The sequence below is a fragment of the Somniosus microcephalus genome, chromosome 22, assembly GCF_052327205.1.
Source record: "Somniosus microcephalus isolate GS21.2 chromosome 22, FLI_Smic_1.0, whole genome shotgun sequence".
NCBI lineage: Eukaryota > Metazoa > Chordata > Chondrichthyes > Squaliformes > Somniosidae > Somniosus > Somniosus microcephalus.
In genome coordinates, this window is record NC_141008.1 from 40,848,953 (window position 1) to 40,867,089 (window position 18,137).

General features: G+C 42.8%; 1 protein-coding gene and 1 long non-coding RNA gene across 2 annotated transcripts in view; one reads left to right on the top strand and one right to left on the bottom strand.

The window, feature by feature from the left end:
* LOC147102197 (acrosin-like) overlaps window positions 1-16,938 on the top strand; it is a 39,029-nt gene extending 22,091 nt beyond the window's left edge. The window contains exons 3-5 of the mRNA XM_085964489.1: window positions 4,710-4,972; window positions 13,146-13,288; window positions 16,482-16,938. Of these exons, the coding sequence (XP_085820615.1) occupies window positions 4,710-4,972; window positions 13,146-13,288; window positions 16,482-16,865 (790 nt within the window). The 3' untranslated portion in view covers window positions 16,866-16,938. The remainder of the gene's footprint in view (window positions 1-4,709; window positions 4,973-13,145; window positions 13,289-16,481) is intronic.
* Window positions 4,255-10,218, bottom strand: LOC147102198 (uncharacterized). The gene is made up of 3 exons (XR_015073228.1): window positions 10,137-10,218; window positions 8,804-8,869; window positions 4,255-5,641 (listed from the first exon to the last, which is right to left on the bottom strand). It is a non-coding gene; the product is annotated as an uncharacterized LOC147102198 (long non-coding RNA).
* Window positions 16,939-18,137: the final 1,199 nt, after the last annotated feature.

Genomic DNA, 18,137 nt, shown 5'->3' on the forward strand with positions numbered 1-18,137 from the left:
TCTCACGGGAAATGTCGACTACAATTGGCGGACTTTCAAACAACAATTAGAACTCTACATTGCTGCCATCGGGTTCGGTACGAAGCCAGACGCAAGGAAAATAACATTGCTGCTCACGGTTGCAGGCCCACAGGCGATAGAGGTATTTAATACATTTGTATTTAATCCAGAGGAGAACAGAAACAAATTAGACGATGTGCTAAGAAATTTGATACACATTGTTCTCCCAAAAAGAATGAAACCTATGAGAGGTATGTGTTCTGTTCAAGGACACAGCAGCAAAATGAGACTTTTGATAGCTTTGTGACTGATCTGAAACTGAAAGCACAGACATGTAATTTCTCTGAGCTGAAAGCATCCATGATTCGTGACCAAATTGTGTTTGGTATTCATGATAAAAAGGTCAGGGAACGTCTGTTGAGTGAAACCGAACTAACATTGGAAAATGCTGTGAAAATATGCCAAGCCAGCGAGCTAGCTCAAAAGCATACGAAGACTTTCAGTGAAATCAATAATGATGCGATTGTAGTCAGTGCTGCTGTCGGTGCTGTGTCCTACAAAGGAAAGAAACATGGGCAGAACAGAAATGAAAAGCAATCGGAGGAAGGAATTTTTAATTGTAAACGTTGTGGTTACAAACACCAGTTAAGACAATGCCCAGCGTTTGAAAAAATGTGCACAAAATGTCATGGAAAGAATCACTTTGCCAAACAATGCTTTTCAAAAGTAAAAACAAAGAACGGGCAACAAGTCCGAGTTAATATGATTGAGGACACTGATTTAAGTGAGACATTTTTTGTATGAATGGTGTCATGTGACAATATCAAAAAGGATACAGAAAATGTGCAGCCCTCAGATATGGACAATGCTGAACATAACGTCAATGCAGTAAAAGAGGACAAATGGATGATCCCAGTGCAGGTAAATGGAGCATTAGTTACATTGAAACTAGACACTGGGGCAAAAGCAAACTTAATCAGTATGAGTGACATTAAAAATATGAAAGAAAAGCCCAAAATACAAAAAACGTCAGTACTACTGAAGAACTATAATGGACAGAAAATAGATAGCTTAGGTGTATGCAGACTTAAAGTGACAGTCAAAGACAAAGTGCATCATCTCATGTTTTCTGTTGTGGCTGAAGGACTTGATTCACTACTAGGTGACAAAGCTTGTGAAGACTTAGAACTGGTCAAGAGAGTCTACCGTATAAACTGTGCCATAAGCAGACCAGATGACTCAGTGGATTCTGTAGTGAGTAATTTCCAGGATGTGTTCAAAGGATTTGGAGTTCTACCATTCACTTACAAGATCCAGCTAAAGGAGGATGCTCAGCCAGTGGTACATGCTCCACGAAGAGTTCCAGCACCCCTGCGTGACCGGCTCAAGAAAGAACTGGACAGAATGACCACACTAGGAGTCATCAGGAAAGTCGAAGAGCCAACAGACTGGGTTAACTCCATGGTATGTGTAAAGAAAAAAAACAATGATCAAGAATATGCATGGATCCAAAGGACTTAAATGCAAACATAAAACGTGAACACTACCAGATTCCCAAGCGAGAAGAAATCACCAGTGAAATGTCAGGTGCCAGATACTTTACAAAGCTCGATGCCTCACAAGGATTTTGGCAACTAAAACTGGATGAAGAGAGCACCAAATACTGTACCTTCAACACACCATTTGGCAGGTATTGTTTCCTCAGAATGCCTTTCAGGATAATATCTGCATCTGAAATCTTTCATAGAGCGATGGAACACATAATTGAAGGTCTGGAAGGAGTCCGGGTCTATGTTGATGACATCATCATCTGGGGCTCCACACTGAAAGAACACAATGAGCGACTGACTAAAGTGCTACAGAGCATACGCTGGAATGGACTGAAGCTCAACAAAGCCAAGTGTCAGTTTGGCATCCAGGAAGTCACTTTCCTAGGAGATATTCTATCTGGTAAAGGAATAGAGCCAGATATGGAAAAAGTAAACGTCATACTCAAAATGCCCCGACCAACTGACAAAAAAGGAGTACTACGCGTCATGGGGATGATAAACTTCATTGGAAAGTTCATTCCTAACTTGTCAGCCAAGACAACCTGTCTGCGAGACCTGCTACATAAAACAAATGAGTTCGCATGGACAGAAAGACATGAACAAGAGTGGATGAAGCTCAAAACAGTGCTGACAACCACACCTGTACTCACTTTCTTTGACCCAACAAAGAGAATCAAAGTGTCAACGGATGCATCAAAAGATGGCCTAGGCGCGGTCTTGCTACAAGCAGAGGGTGAAGATTGGAAGCCCGTTGCCTATGCCTCCAGGTCTATGACTGATTCTGAGTGTCGATACGCCCAGATTGAAAAGGAATGTCTAGGCTTGGTAGTTGGACTAGAAAAGTTTCATGGCTACATATATGGACTTCCCACCTTCACAGTTGCCATCATAAAAAAGAACCTGAATGAGATGTCTCCAAGGATTCAATGACTCATGATGAAGCTGCAAAGATATGACTTTGAACTGATCTACACACCAGGCAAATACATAGTGTTAGCAGATGCACTATCCCGAGCACCCACAATGAGTCATGTGAGCTCTACTGAAGAAGACGTGGATGTTCATGTGAGTATGGTCACTGCTGCGCTGCCCATGTCAGACACAAAATCAAAGCATATAGCAGAAGAAACAGTAAAAGATACAGTGTTACAAACAGTAATAGAGAACATTCATCATGGTTGGCCAAAAGGTTCCTGTCCAAAATATTTTCACAAGGTCAGAATTGAGTGTCGCAAGTGGACTATTACTAAAACAGAACAGAATAGTCATTCTGCAGGCTCTACGTCAAGACATGCTCAAAAGGATTCATGAAGGACACCTCGGAATTGAAAAATGCAAAAGGAGAGCAAGAGACACTGTTTATTGGCCTGGCATAAATAAGGACATTGAGAACATGATAGGCAAATGTGAGACATGTCAGAAACACCAAAACAAACAAACAAAGGAACCAATGATAGTAGCTGACTTACCAACGGCACCATGGCAAAAGGTTGGTATGGACCTCTTTCATTTGAATGGTAAAGAATATCTAATAGTGATTGACTACTATTCTAACTATCCTGAGATGGCGCTGCTCTCAAGCACCACAGCAAGCAGTGTCATAATGCATGTGAAATCCATCTTCGCCAGACATGGAATTCCCAGGATTGCCGTTAGCGACAATGGTCCGTGCTTCAACTGTAAGGAGTGGCAACAGTTTGCAGCACATTATGACTTTCAGCACATCACATCCAGTCCTTTGTATGCTCAGTCAAATGGTAAGGCAGAGAAAGGTGTTCAAGTTCTCAAGCAGCTACTGAAGAAAGCGACAGAAAGCAAGTCTGATCCTTATCTCGCCCTGCTGAGCTACCGAGCCTCACCTTTAGACTGTGGTTCTTCACCTGCTGAACTACTAATGGGTTGCAAGTTGCGCACCACGCTACCCTGCTGTGCAAAAGAAAAGCAAAGTAAGGAACTAAGACAGAGACTTCAACTGTTAAAGCTGAAACAGAAATCATACTATGACAAGTCATCCAAAACTCTAAAACTCTTGACAAGGGATGATGTTGTCAGGATTGAGGATCCAGATGCATGGAACAGGAAAGCTACAGTTCTTGAGGAAGTACGACCAAGGTCATACACTGTTAGAACTGAGGAAGGACAGATTCTCAGGAGGAACCGCCATTCCCTCCTAAAAACACAAGAAACTATCCAACAGCAGATTGATGACAATGCCGCAACTGAATCTTGTCATTCACCACCAGAACAATCTCATGAAAACACATCAGACTTACCCGTGTTGAGAAGATCCACACGTGTAGTAAAAAAGCCTGATAGACTTAATCTTGGAGTACAAAGAAAAACTATATTGAAAATGTATTGACTGTTGTGAAAATGTTTATGTTTATAGAGTACTAACAAAAGTGTTACTGATATCATCTTTATCGTTTTTCTTGAAAGTTGATTGATATTGATTTTGTTAACCTCAAAGAAAGGGGGATGTAATGATCAATAACATGTCATTCTAGAGTGGTACACTAGATGGAGCCATAGAGCTGTGTAGAGCTGTATGTTTGGTTGTATGTGTTTAAGACTACACTACCCACGATGCACTAGGCTACCCACAAGGCAGTAGTCAAGATGGCTGCCTGCACACAGAAGTACACATGCTGAATCTCTACAGATGCTGTACCTAGAGAATGTGTACTGAATAAATGACTAGCTAGAAGCTAGCTGTTCATAATAAGAATGTCTAGTTATTAATGAACATAACAATAACCTCCAAAGAGAACCCTGCTACTGCACCAATGTAACATTTCCTGCTTCACTCTGAGGCCTTTTTCAATAAAAATGGCTGTTTGAGTGCCAATTAGTTGACTGTATTATCATTTTCTAGTTACTCCATTCAATGAATCCTGACTTTGCCTCCTGCTAGATGGCATAAAGGAATTCAAATATCTACTTAGTTGCAGTAGTAGTTAATGCAAACCACGAAAGACTAATTTTATATAGATTTTATTACAAAAATACTGATCATGAATGTTTCTGTGATGTTAATTGCAGACACTGTGTAGCCCTATTGTTGCTCCTTTGGCTTTACTGCCACAAATAGGAACCCACTCAGTTGTGTAAATGATTTTGGTTTCATCATTAAAGTTGTTTTCTTTTCTATTGTGCTAGTAACAAAAATATCTGGAGAGCTGTGATGGGACTGAGAGAACTGGGAAGGCCCGATAGATGGACAGTAACTCGGAAAATAGATGCCTTAATAATACACGAGAACTATGCCCCGGTGAAAAATGATGTGGCGGTGCTTAAAGTGAACAAAGCAATCCCATTTGGGGACTACGTCAGACCGGCATGTTTACCAAAACCAGGCAAATTTCATATTGACAAGTGGAACCATTGTCACGTTACAGGATGGGGACTTATGGAACAAAATGGTAGTATCCTTACCAGTAATATTTTATATTCTGCCTAAGAAGAAGAATATTTTATATAGAGAGCACACAAAATCACTTTTAAGGGACACGTTAAAAAGTTTTGGGGACAGGCTTAACTCCCAGGTTAGCTTGCTCTGAAAAGCCACCACGGAGCAGCTACGCTGGCCAATGGGGAAGCTGACACTCCAGCAGAGACCATACCTTCTGCCGAGCAACTCTTTAAATACCATTTTTAATTTGTTATCTCATTATTTGCTTAAACAAAAAAAGTACAGCTCCAGATGTGATCAGTCATGCAATAACTATGTCTGTAGAGATGTGATCATCTTATGTTGCAGTTGGCAACATGATGATTATGATATTGCATCCTCCCCCTGTACATATGAATTGTAAAGAGTGTTAAAAAGTACAGTAAACTCTCGTTTAAACGGCACTTAATCATCCAGAATTTTTTAATAACCGGCAAAATAGATCACCGGTAATATTGCAGAATCCATCCATTTTTCGTTTTTCCGAGTACAAGTTTCCTGCGATGGCCGAGTTAGTCCGTGGTTTTTATTTTTTTTGTGTTAAAAATTTCCTACCTCTGTTATCCGGGATTTTTCATCAACCGACACCATCCTGGTCCCGTAGGTGCCGGATACGAAAGAGTTTACTGTACTAGCATTTCTGCAACACATTTAAAACAAAGTATGTAATTGGTAAAATATTTTTAATGTTTGTTAAACGTTTATTGATCATAATAATACTGATCTGTGGCTCTGATTACAAACTGCACCACACGATATATATTCACAGGGTTTGTGTGTGTAGTATTCATATAAAAGATAAGGAAATGTATTTGTATAGATTGATTATAAACATGTCACTCAGATAACTTGCATTTCCTGTAAAGAATGATAAGATATGAGGGAATATGTTTTTGGAGTACCTCACAACCTTCTCAAGGGCAATTAGGGATGGGCAACCAGCATCGCCCACATCCCATAAGCAAATAAAAAAATCTGAAGTGACGTTCATTTAAAAGTTAATTGTATGCTTAAGGTATTCCGATGAAGTCCTAAGAAATAATCTCAGAATGATGTCCAAATCAGTTATTAAGAGTTATAAACAAAAGGCGACACTGTGATAGCAAAACTTATGGGCTGGATTTTCCTCACCTAAGCATGTCCGGGGCAGGCAATGCTGGTGGCGGGTCCCAACCCCGCTGCTGGATCCATCCCGCTCTGGAAAAAAGATTTTCCATTGATTGGGCTTGTTAAGCCTGCCCAGCGTGTTTCCCAGGCCAATTAGAGGAAGCAAGTCTGGTGACGTCATTCATGACACGTCATCAGCCGGTTTCCTTAAAGGGACCATGGCCAACTTTATTTTGACATTTGTGCTGTCAGTGGTCTACAGCATTGAGGTGCTGCAAACACTGACAATCACTGCACAGAGGTGCACGGCTGCACCCAGGCTCTCCCATGACTCCCTCCATATGCTTATGGAGGGAGTCACAGCATGCAGGGAGGTCCTCTTCCCTTCACATGGACGGAAGAGACCTCCCCAGGAGACCAACACAGCCTGGTTGCACATTGCACAGGAGGGCACCAGCAGGGATGTCATCAGGAGGATCTAGGTGCAGTGCTGCAAACCTTTCAATGATCTCATTAGATCATGAAACGTTGGTACAAAGCCACACTCAACCTCATCATGCTATGCTTCTCATCACATCCCCATCACTCTGCCTTCCCTACCCTACCCCTGCACATCCTTACTCACACCAACTTACCTTGCATGTCCACCCATCCCTTTCTATCTATATTATCACATCCTCATCTCACTAGCCACCCCTCACACTCACCCTTATCCTAGTGCAATCATACCAACTAACAACACACAAGGGTAGGCACTTGGGTGTTTTATGCAATGTTCATGTAAAGTTTCTGTTAGTGCACTGTCAAACATTGAAACCTTTATTTTCAACACTTTCCGTTCTTGGACAGATTTGTGTGCACCTTTGGTGTGGCTTAGTGAGTTGCAGTGAATAGTGAGACATAACGGTACCCCCGCAATAGTGGTGAGTGTGAAAGGAATGACTTGGTCATTGTAGGGATGCTTTATGGTGTTGGTATGGGGTGGTGCCAACTTGGTGCATCATGTGGCAGCCAGTGTGTACAGCATCAAGTGAAGTGAATCTGGCCATGGTGAGGCCATCCCTGGCCTCTCGGGTAGCAATATACCCAGGTGCTGATGCCCTGTGCCCTGTGCAGCATCAGGTGATTGCGGAGATGGTTGATGTTGTTGTTGGTGCTGCTGGTGTGCCTGGTGCTGCTGGTGTTGGGGCTGATCGTGGTCGTATTCTGAGGACCAAGGTGAGACAGTATAAAGGGCACCCATGTTGATGGAATAGATGGCAGGTCAAGTAGAGATGACAGAAGCATTCTGCCAATGGTGAGAGAGTTCTTCTAATGAGGTAAGAGTGGATGGAAAGTGGAAAGCCTGCAGAATCTGTGCTGGAAATGGGCTGAGAAACAGCTTGTGGCTGAGGAAAGTGATGATCTGTCAGGTGGGAGCTTTTACTGTACATTTGAAGCTGTCAATCAGCTGGAGCAATGGCCACTGAACTCCCGCCTCAGGTTGACAGATTTGGTCCCCGAACAGCGTGGACCCCATGGCCTGACGTTAAAGTGAAAAGGTAAGTTAAAAAAACCTGTTAATGCTCTGTCAACTAGATGCTAATGAGTTTAATTGGGTCGCCCGCCGCTGGTGGCGGGTCTGCTCAGCGCTGACAGACCCAATATTGGGAAAGGCGCGTTCGGGCAGGTTGACAGTGTGTCCCATAGAAACATAGAAGATAGGAGCAGGAGTAGGCCATTTGGCCCCTCGAGCCTGCTCCGCCATTCAATGCGATCATGGCTGATCAACCAAGTTCAGTACCCGGTACCTGCTTTCTCCCCATATCCCTTGATCCCTTTAGCCTTAAGAAATATATCCAACTCCTTCTTGAATATATTTAATGAATTGGCCTCTACTGCCTTCTGTGGTAGAGAATTCCACAGGTTCACCACTCTCTGGGTGAAGAAATTCCTCCTCATTTCTGTCCTAAAAGGCCTACCCCTTATCCTTAGACTGTGACCCCTGGTTCTGGACTCCCCGACCATCGGGAACATCCTCCTTGCATCTAGTCCCGACCCGCTAAAATTTAATGGATGGAAAGTTCTGGCCAGTGCCTGCAATTTTCTATTTATGCTGTACTGGAGGGTTAGGCTCCAATGCAAAGTGGAGTGCAATGAGAAAATTAACCTTCACACTTATATTCTGGGGCAATGTATAGCAAAACAAGGTCGGTATATTTCTGAGAATAAACCTGTTTTTTAACTATGTATGTTCCATGTCAGAAAGAAAGAAGCTAGGTACCCCATATACAAAAAATCATGATTTTTGCCATGGGGGGGGGGGGGGGGGGGTCATTTTTAACTTTGTTGCCTGGGTGTTAACATGGCGGAAGGGATTGCCCAGCTATTGCAGACACCCTCCCCCTCCCCCACCCCCCGATTTTCATTACATTGATTTAACCCAGGCGGCAAAGTAAAAATGGCCCCCCATTGTGTCCCTGCAGCTTAGAGAGATGAAAGATGATTGACATGAACTAAGTGTTGTCAAATTGTCAGGACTATTTTAAATCATACATCTCTGTAATTTGATTTCAAAACTCAAGCTGAAGTAATCACTATTTGTAGAAACTTCACTGCATTCCCATCAGTGTCTTCAACCAAGCCTGATATTGGGGTGAACAAATGAGTAACATTGCAAGCTGTAAGCAAAATCCGACTTCAAAGAACTACTCACATTGATGAAGGTGTTTCCTATGGAGTGATCTTCAAGGCCCATTATGCTACTTTGATCACTTTCTTCCTGCAAAAAATCATTAAAGGAATTCAATGTCAACCACCAAATCCATTTGATACCTTTCTTGAATGACCAAAATCAATGGTGGATCAATGATAACATTTACACACTTAACCAATCCTCTGCATAATGTAAACATGTTTGATTCTAAGGAAAACTTATTAGAAGAGAAAGAAGTGTATCTTGCAGATGGTTTTTGAGACCAAAGAAAGCCTATTGTGGTGATGAAATGCCACAGCGACGGAATAGGTAGAATCAGACTGTGAGGCGGCATTTACATGCATATTTTGTAAAGAATCTAAATCCCAGTAGAGTTGTCCTGTGAAGGACTGACTCAAATCTGGCAGCTTGTGCCCAAAATATTGCATCTGCTTGGGTCAATTGAGTTTCTCATTAAGACTGGTGTGCATTGAAAAACATTGCTTCAATACTGTAGACTCTGCTGCCAGAAATGTTGGTCAAGGCATATCAGTGGTCATACCAAGAATCCATATTCTCTCTGGAAGTGGCACTGCTGATAGTTGATTTAGTAGAGTGGGAATGGCAAAATGGATGGTGAGAATGACTGATTATTTAGATCTGTTGAAGATCTGTCTAATATTTCCACTATGCAGCCAAAGCACATGTATAGCTTGTGTCACTTTTGTATGGTAGAGGAGTCATATTATCTTTGAATGAGCTTTTGATATGAATTGTTACTTTAAAAGTCTTACAAATGCCTTTGATAGACACTTTCTCAATTTTAAGTTAGGTGTTCAACTGGCTTCATGCCACTCAACAGTATTTGGACTTTTACCTGAGGATAATGGACACTGGCTGGCAATGCTCGGTGGGTTTCAAATGCCATGGCATAGCTTTTAGCTCCCATGCTGTACTGGAACTGTCTGCAGTGCCAGTGCAAGGTCAACTGTGCCACTAGATGGGGCAACTGCTGCAGAAAAAGCAAAATATGCGCAGCTGCCTTCGCTTGTGAAAATGAAACTCCCTGAACAAACAGCTGACATTTCCAGCCTTACAGGCATTACGGCACCATGGACAGTAATGTGGTGGAAAATGCTTTTACTTACTGTCTAAGTGGAAATTCTGCAAATGCCAACAAACAGCATCTTAACTTATTGCTGGTGGCAAGTTGACACAAATCAGAAGCTCGTTGGAATTATCCAAATCTATTGCTTCAGTGAGCAAGAACTTGGCACTTTACATTTTAACTAATGCTGATAAATATTCTGGTGGTGGTAAAAGAGCAAAATGGAGACTTAGGCCAGGATCTTACCTGAAGAGGCACGTTGGGGGTGGGACTGCTGGTTTCCGGGTTCTAGTCCTGCCCCCAGCGACGTCTGACGACCTGATGCTGTTTTCCCTTGAGTGGCCTTGTTAAGCCCGCCCTGCGGGCTTGCCGGCCAATTAAGGGAAAGCCGGTATCAGATGACATCAGTGCATGACGCTTCATCTGCCGGTTTTGTTAAAGTGACAGGCACCATAATTCTTTGACAGTTGAATTGTCAGTGTTTGACAGCATTGAGGTGCTATCAAACACTGACAATCACTGTCCAGAGGTAAGCCCTTTCACCCAGGCTCACCAATGATTCTCTCCTTAGGAGAAAACAGATGGCAGCTGCATGTGAGATTGCTCTTATTTTTCTATGTTTCTATGTTTCCAACACCACTCATATAATGTTCATGCCTTTATATAACCTAATACCATCCAGATGCACACTAACATGGCCACATAATACTGTGCCATTGGATTGGGTGTAGTAAGTGGGGCAGATTGGCTCTCTAGACAACTATTCATCACTGGTATAAAACTTGGGAGCTCTGCTCTTTGTTTCTCCTGAATGTTGCTATTCAGTATAATTTGGAGATACTCAGAGATAAGTTAACAACAGCATCACCTACCTTGGAGCTCAAGCTTGGGAGACCCAATCAGAGCTAAGTAAGATGAAGAGACAGAAAAGTCTGACACTCAGGGCAGGAAAAGCATGATGAAAATTGACATGACAGGAAAGTTTTATAGGATGTCCGTGCGACATTTATAGGAATTATGCACATACACAAGACTTAATATATTACTGGCAGATTTCCCATTTTATTTTTAAAAAGGAGTGTTTCAACAAAATGTGATCAGCAAAGTGTTACAGGAAGTAAATGTTACACTTACAGGAAGTATGCACAATACACAAGAGTTTTAAGATATTACTAGCAGATCGCAATGGCATGAGCTGGAGAATAAACTGTTTGATTTCATTAAGGGCATTTATCCATGAGCCTCCGTCCTTGAGGTACATGAGTACAAGAGGCAAGGCTGAAATGTGTCTTCAGCCAAAAGTGGCAAGTGGACAATCCTATTCAGCTTTCTCCCACCATTATCGATGTTAGGGTCTAGTCTATTTGGTTCACTTCAGGTGACATCAAGAAGCAGGTGAGTGCACTGGACATAGCAAAGGCTATGGGCCCTGATGACATCCCAGGTATCCAGAGTTAGCCATTCCCCTAGCCAAGCTGTTCCAGTACAGTTATGGCATCTGCTCACCAGTGTGGAAGATTGCCCATGTATGTCCCTTCCACAAAAAACCTGGACAATTAATGCTCTATCAGCCTCTTCCCAATCATCATTAAAGTGATGGAAGGAGTCATCAGTAATGCCATCAAGTGGCACCTACACACCAAATACCTGCTCACTGATGCTCAGTTTGCATTCTGCCAGAAACACACAGACCTCACCACAATCCTAATCCAGGGATCGATGCAAGAGCTGAATGCTAGAGGAGATTAGCTGCCCTTGACATCAAGGCAGCTTTGACCAAGTATGGGACCAAGGAGAGCTAGCAAAACTAAGATCAGTTGGGGGGGGGGGGTCAAAGGGGGAAATTTTCCAGTGGCTGAAATCATAGGAAACACAAAGGCAGATGTTGTGGTTTTTGGAGCCCAGTCCCAGGACATCACTGTAGAAGTTGCTCAGGGAAGCATCTTTGACCCAACCATCTACATTTGCTACATCAATGACCTCTACCCTCCATCATAACGTCAGGAGTGGGGCTGCCCATTGAAGATTCTGCAATGTTCAGCTCCATTCACAACTCCTCCAATAATGAAGCAGCCCATACCAGCCTATAACAGGACCTGGATAACATCCAGGCTTGACTGACAAGTAGCAGGTAACATCAGTTCCAGGGAATGACCAAATTGAACAGAGAGAGCATGGCTATATCCCCCCAGATCTTCAATAGCACCACCATCACTGAGTCACCCACCATTAACATCTTGGGGTCATCATTGACCAGAAGCTGAACTGGACCAGCCATAAAAACGCCAGAGATACAAGCGCAGGGAAGAGACTGGGTGCTCTGCAATCAGTAGCACACTTCCTGATCCCTCAAAGCCTGTTCACCATCTAGAAGACTCAAGCCAGGAATGTGATGGAATGCTCACCTCTTGCTTGTATGGGTGTAACTGCAACAACACTCAACAAACACAATACCATCCAGCACATATCAGTTCATTTGTTCAGTGCCCCTCTCACTGGACTCAATATCCACCGCTCCACCACCGGCATACTATGGCTACAGTATGTACGATCTATAGGATGAACTGCCGTAACTTACCAAGATTATTTCAGCAAGACTTCCCTTCCCTGTGACTTCTACCATGAGGAGGATAACAGCAGCAATGTCATGAGCACACTATCACCACAAGGACTGCAAAGAGAAGAGCACCCACCACCTTTTCAGGGTAATTTGTGATGGGATAAATAACAACAAAATGTAGGTGAAGATGAATAGAGTCTTTCTGTTTGCCGAAGAGGCTTTCAAAATGTAATTACATTGCTTTTTTTTCTCTTTAAAACTCAAATTAAGATGATAAAACACACTCTCCTGTCTCTATCTGTCTAGGGAAATTATGCACATTGCACATACTCAGATCTCAGGATCTGCCATCAGCTACTTGAATCACAGCTCTGGATAAAAATATCAAGGCCAAAGCCAGGCTTTCGGGTAAGCCTGAGGTTTACGTGTAAAACGTTCATTAAAGTCACTAAAGAACAATCAAAACACCCCAGTGGCTAAACATAATGCATCTTATTGTGAAATATAAAATTTTTGATGATTTTATTTGTTTTGAAATCTTACTTTGGATATTAGAAAATAGTGTGGACTTTTACTATTTTACAGTATAGATAGGTAGATTATTCATTTATACTTCCGATTGGACTGATGAAAATTATGTTAACATGTATGTTAGTTTTGCAATACAGAATGAATTTCTCCTTATTTTTTATTAGGCAAACCATCACATATACTTCAGGAGGCTGGAGTTAAGCTGATTCCATTAGAAACCTGCCAACAGAACAACTGGTACGGCCATCAAGTAACTGATAAAATGATCTGTGCAGGTTTTGCAGGTGGAGGCATTGATGCCTGTCAGGTAAAACACAATTTCCTTGTTTGATAAGTATAGAATACCTCTTTATCATATGCCTAGAGCTAACTTCGTAATATATATATTTTTAATCAGCTCCCCCCCACTGGCAATTTATGAGAATTAATAAATACATAGACAGAGCGAAGATGCCAGGTTCTTTTATGTTTGCAAGCTGCAAAACTGCTTGCATCCCACAATTTTGCAGCATGGATGAACCAGAAGCAGTACATTCCGTTTTTCTCACAGTGCGGTATTATGCGTATAACACACTAGCAATAACGCAGCAGTAATATTGGATAATTTTGCTGCTTCTGCACTCCGAGCACAGAGCAACACGTATCAGGACGGCATAGTAGAACACTGGTGCGAGGATTGTGCGCACATTATGCAGCCTGCCCGTGTCTGGGGGATTAGAGGACGCACTAGCTATGACTCTCACATTGTACATTACTCTTCCTCTGAGTAAAGGAAAGGGAGTAGGTAGCCCATAAAACTCAAAAGCTATTACTCCTATATACCCTTAATTACCCTCACCCCCAATTTTTTTAAATTTGTTCCTGGGATGTGGGCATCGCCGGCAAGGCCAGCATTTATTGCCCATCCCTAATTGCCCTTGAGAAAGTGATGGTGAGCCGCCTTCTTGAACCGCTGCAGTCCGTGTGGTGAAGGTATTCCCACAATGCTGTTAGGGAGGGAGTTCCAGGATTTTGACCCAGCGACGATGAAGGAACGATGATATATGTCTAAGTCAGGATGTTGTGTGACTTGGAGGGGAATTTGGAGGTGGTGGTGTTCCCATGCGCCTGGTACCCTTGTCCTTCTAGATAGTAGAGATCGCTGGTTTGGGATGTGCTGTCGAAGAAGCCTTGGCGAGTTGCTGCAATGCATCTTGTAGATGGTACACACTGCAGCCACGGTGCGCCGGAGGTGGAGGGAGCGAATGTTTAAGGTGGTGGATGGGGTGCCAATCAAGCGGGCTGCTTTGTCCTGGATGGTGTCGAGCTTCTTGAGTGTTGTTGGAGCTGCACTCATCCAGGCAAGTGGAGAATATTCCATCACACTCCTGACTCAATGGAATATGTCTCACGTGCTTGTTTTTTCAGGTGCGCTAGCTTTCTGGGCAAGCGTTTCCTGTGCCTGTAGCCTATTCAAATTAGGTAGCAGTGTGGGGGGGGGGGTGGACTCCTAATACATAATTAGACATAGCTCACCATCTGCATGAGCTGGCACTACAGGTTAACCTGTGCCATGGGCTGATACAACCTAATTTTTTACCTGTCTCACAAAATTGTGGCATATGTATTATCCTCAGCTAGTCCTCACATATTCTGCTGCAGCTGGTAGTTATGAGGATCTGCTTCCATACTTGTCTCCATCCTTCCACTACTATCTGGCAGTCCAGTCCTTGTCCCCCAACCCCTTTCAGGCTTTTTGTGTTGTCTTTTTGATCTGGCAACAAATATTGAGCTTAGTTTGGAAATATGTTAGCATGTGTCTGTTAGCATGGTGGAGGAAATGCTCTGGTGTGGGCTGGGGGGCGGGGTGGGGGGAATGAGGTTTGGCCCTTAGAACTTTTGCAGTATGGCTGGGTCCTGGAGGAAGTGTTTAATTTGGAGACAGGAATGTTGGTCACAATGGGGAAGCAGAATTTATCCAGCAACTTTCGAAGGAGACAATCTGTCCAGGAGTTGGCCTAGCCTTTCTCATGCCAGGTTTGGAACTTGCCCCCAGTGGAATGCATTTGTGAGTTCACTGTTGCATCAGGTTGGGTTCATAGGCCTGTGATATTTTCACAGAGATATAGGTGTCTTTCCAGGCTGGTAGTATTGCTGTTATTATTGGGTGTTTACAAGTCTCTAATGGTCTTCGCAGGCAGTCTAGGAAGCACAGGCTGTATACGTAGGCTGCTTTGGAAGCTGTGGTTTCTGAACCCAGTCATGGGTCACATGAGTAAGCTAGGTTCCAGGCCATAATATACAGAATTGGGCCACCTCACTAGTAATGCTCGAGATTGGGAAGGCTAAGCCCTCCTTTCTGTTTGGGGACTTGGAGGTTTTGATGTGTATTTTTGGTTTCTTGCCTGTCCATAAAAATCTGGACATGCACCTGTTGAGGTTTTGGAATTGCTGAAATGGGAACCTAACTGAAAGTATCTGCAATAGATGATGGAGGTGAGGGAGTATGTTCATAGTTATTGTGCTTGCTCTTCCCAGGAGGGATAGTGCAGGTTGTTCTCCATGCTCAGGTTAGGATATATGCTGTCCAGAATAGAAAGTTACAAAGGCAAAATACTGCTGATGTTGGAAATCTGAAATATAAGCAGAAAATACCGGAAATACTCAGCAGGTCAGGTAGCATCTGTGAGGAGAGAAACAGAGTTAACGTTTCAGGTCGGTGACCTTTCTCATTTCCTAGAATAGCATTGAGGAGGTATCAGGTCCTCCATAAGCTGGAGCTGCAGAGAAAACATGAATTCTGGATTGCCATGGAGCAGAGGGTTTAAGGGCCAGGGCTGGGGCTGGCAGTAAGGTAAGGGAATGAAGGTAAGCTGGAGGGTAATTGATGTGTTGGATCAGAGATGGCTATAGGCCCAAAGGCGTAGCGCTTGACAGGTGCAATTACTTCAGGAAGAAATAATTTATTCTGCAGAATATTTTCTGTGGGTTTGTGTGTAAGATATATTCCTTGTTTGTGGATTGCATGGCTGATTGACCCATGCCTGGGTCATTACAAGGATCATATCTCAAAAACCCTACGTGGGCATGGATCTGCATGAGGGCTAATGGTCTGTAGGTACATTCTAGTGTCAGCTCTAAGGAAGTGTTACATATCTAAATATTTCAGTCATCAGTAGATCTGTGAGGATAGGATATTTAACTCAGCAACAATATGTGGGCTGAACAACAAAAGTACACATTTTTTAACACTGCGAACTGTTATGTAAGCATAATGGCAGACCCATTTACTAGTTCAGCTGGAGTTTGTTGATAGACAGTTTTGATTATCTGAAGATTACTTTTGGATGTTGATTTTGTGTCTAATTATTATTTGTGTCTACATATTTAAAAACAAACTAAATCAAGAGAGATAAAATAAACGGATCTTGAAATACTTGACCTTACTCAACAGAATGCATAAAATGTGTCTGGAAAGCGGCTACACTTACAGATACTGGTCTGGCTTTGTTTTTCCTCAGGGTGATAGCGGTGGACCTCTGTCATGTGAGGCTAAAGGTTCAGATCGGTATTACGTGGTTGGAATAGTTAGCTGGGGAAAAGGCTGTGCACAGCGTTTTAAGCCCGGTGTTTATGCAAGCACAAGCACATATGGTGACTGGATTGAACAGAAAACTGGAATATCGATTTCCCAAAGTGATTCCAGTGTGCAATACGCGAATGTCGACAGCGGTGCAGCAGCAGGAAGCTCAAAAGAAGAAAAACTGCCAGTGTCCTCCATTGCCAAGGATCATAGTACAGCACCACCTATCTCATTGGTGCGCAGAAACTCACCTGGACGAATAATTCCCCTTTTAAATCTGCTTATTGTATTGTATCATTTTTGTACTAGTTGTTGTTCCTGAACTAAACTTTTTGTTACGTATGATGAAAATACTTTTGAGAAAGAAATACAAAACCTTTAGTAAAATTGATGTTGCATCCAATGTGATTTAACCTTTATTAAGGTGCATCATATCTCTGCCCTCATCCCCCATTTCAATCTCTTATTTGCTCTTCAATTGAGGAAAAAACAATACAAAAAAACAATGGCCCAGAAATTCGGGACTCCACGGGTGAGTACGCACGGGGTACTCACCCGTAGGCCGAATGGAAGTGCCGGTTTTCTGCATGCACTGCGCATGCGCGGGAAACCGGCACTTCCGATCCTCTGAACGAAGGGGTTCAGAGGTCAAACGCGCCCGCGGGAGAGGCGGCGCGTGCGCTTTGAACTTAGGTTTTTTTTGCAGGTTTTCCCGGGATCGTAAGCCTGCAGGATTTAGAAATGTAAAAAGCAGGCATAAGGCCTGCTTTTTACAAGGTCAGTGGTCAATTAATTAAAATTAACACATTTTTTCCACAGGTTTATTATTTTTAAATACTTTAAAGCAAGGTAAGTTTATTTTTAGCCCCGTTAGAATATAAAATTATTTTTTTCAAAAATTTAAATTATTGTTTAAAATAGTTATTTAATGTAATTTATAGTTTATTTAAAAAAAAAAATTATTTGAAGGTTAACTGCTATTTTGGGGCCATAGTATTTATAGGTTTTGACAGGTCTTCCTGTCAATCTTATGAATGGGCTTTTCCCTCCTTCGATTGGCTGCCCATGGCCCATGTGATCCCAGGGGACGTATCGCACTAACTGCGCCCCTGGGATACGCAAGCACTGCGCGCCGGCAGCTGGAGCAGGCCCAGGATCGTAATTCCACGGGAGCCCAGAGCTCAACTGCCGGCGCGCAAGGTAAGTGCAGATCGGGTGCTTACACCCGCAGGAAGCCCCCGACCCGAATTTCTGGGCCATTAAGACTTGCAAGACTTGCATTTTTTATATAGCGCCTTTCACGACCACTGGACGTCTCAAAGCGCTTTACAGCCAATGAAGTACTTTTGGAGTGTGGTCACTGTTGTAACTTAGAGAACGTGGCAGCCAATTTGTCCCACAAACAGCAATGTGATAATGACCAGATAATCTGTTTTTGTTATGTTTATTGAGGGATAAATATTGGAGATACTGGATGAGATAAAAATTGATAAAGAGGAGGTACTAGAAAGGCTGTCTGTACTTAAAGTTGATTAGTCACCAGGACCAGATGGGATGCATCCTAGGATACTGAGGGAGGTTAAGGAGGAAATCG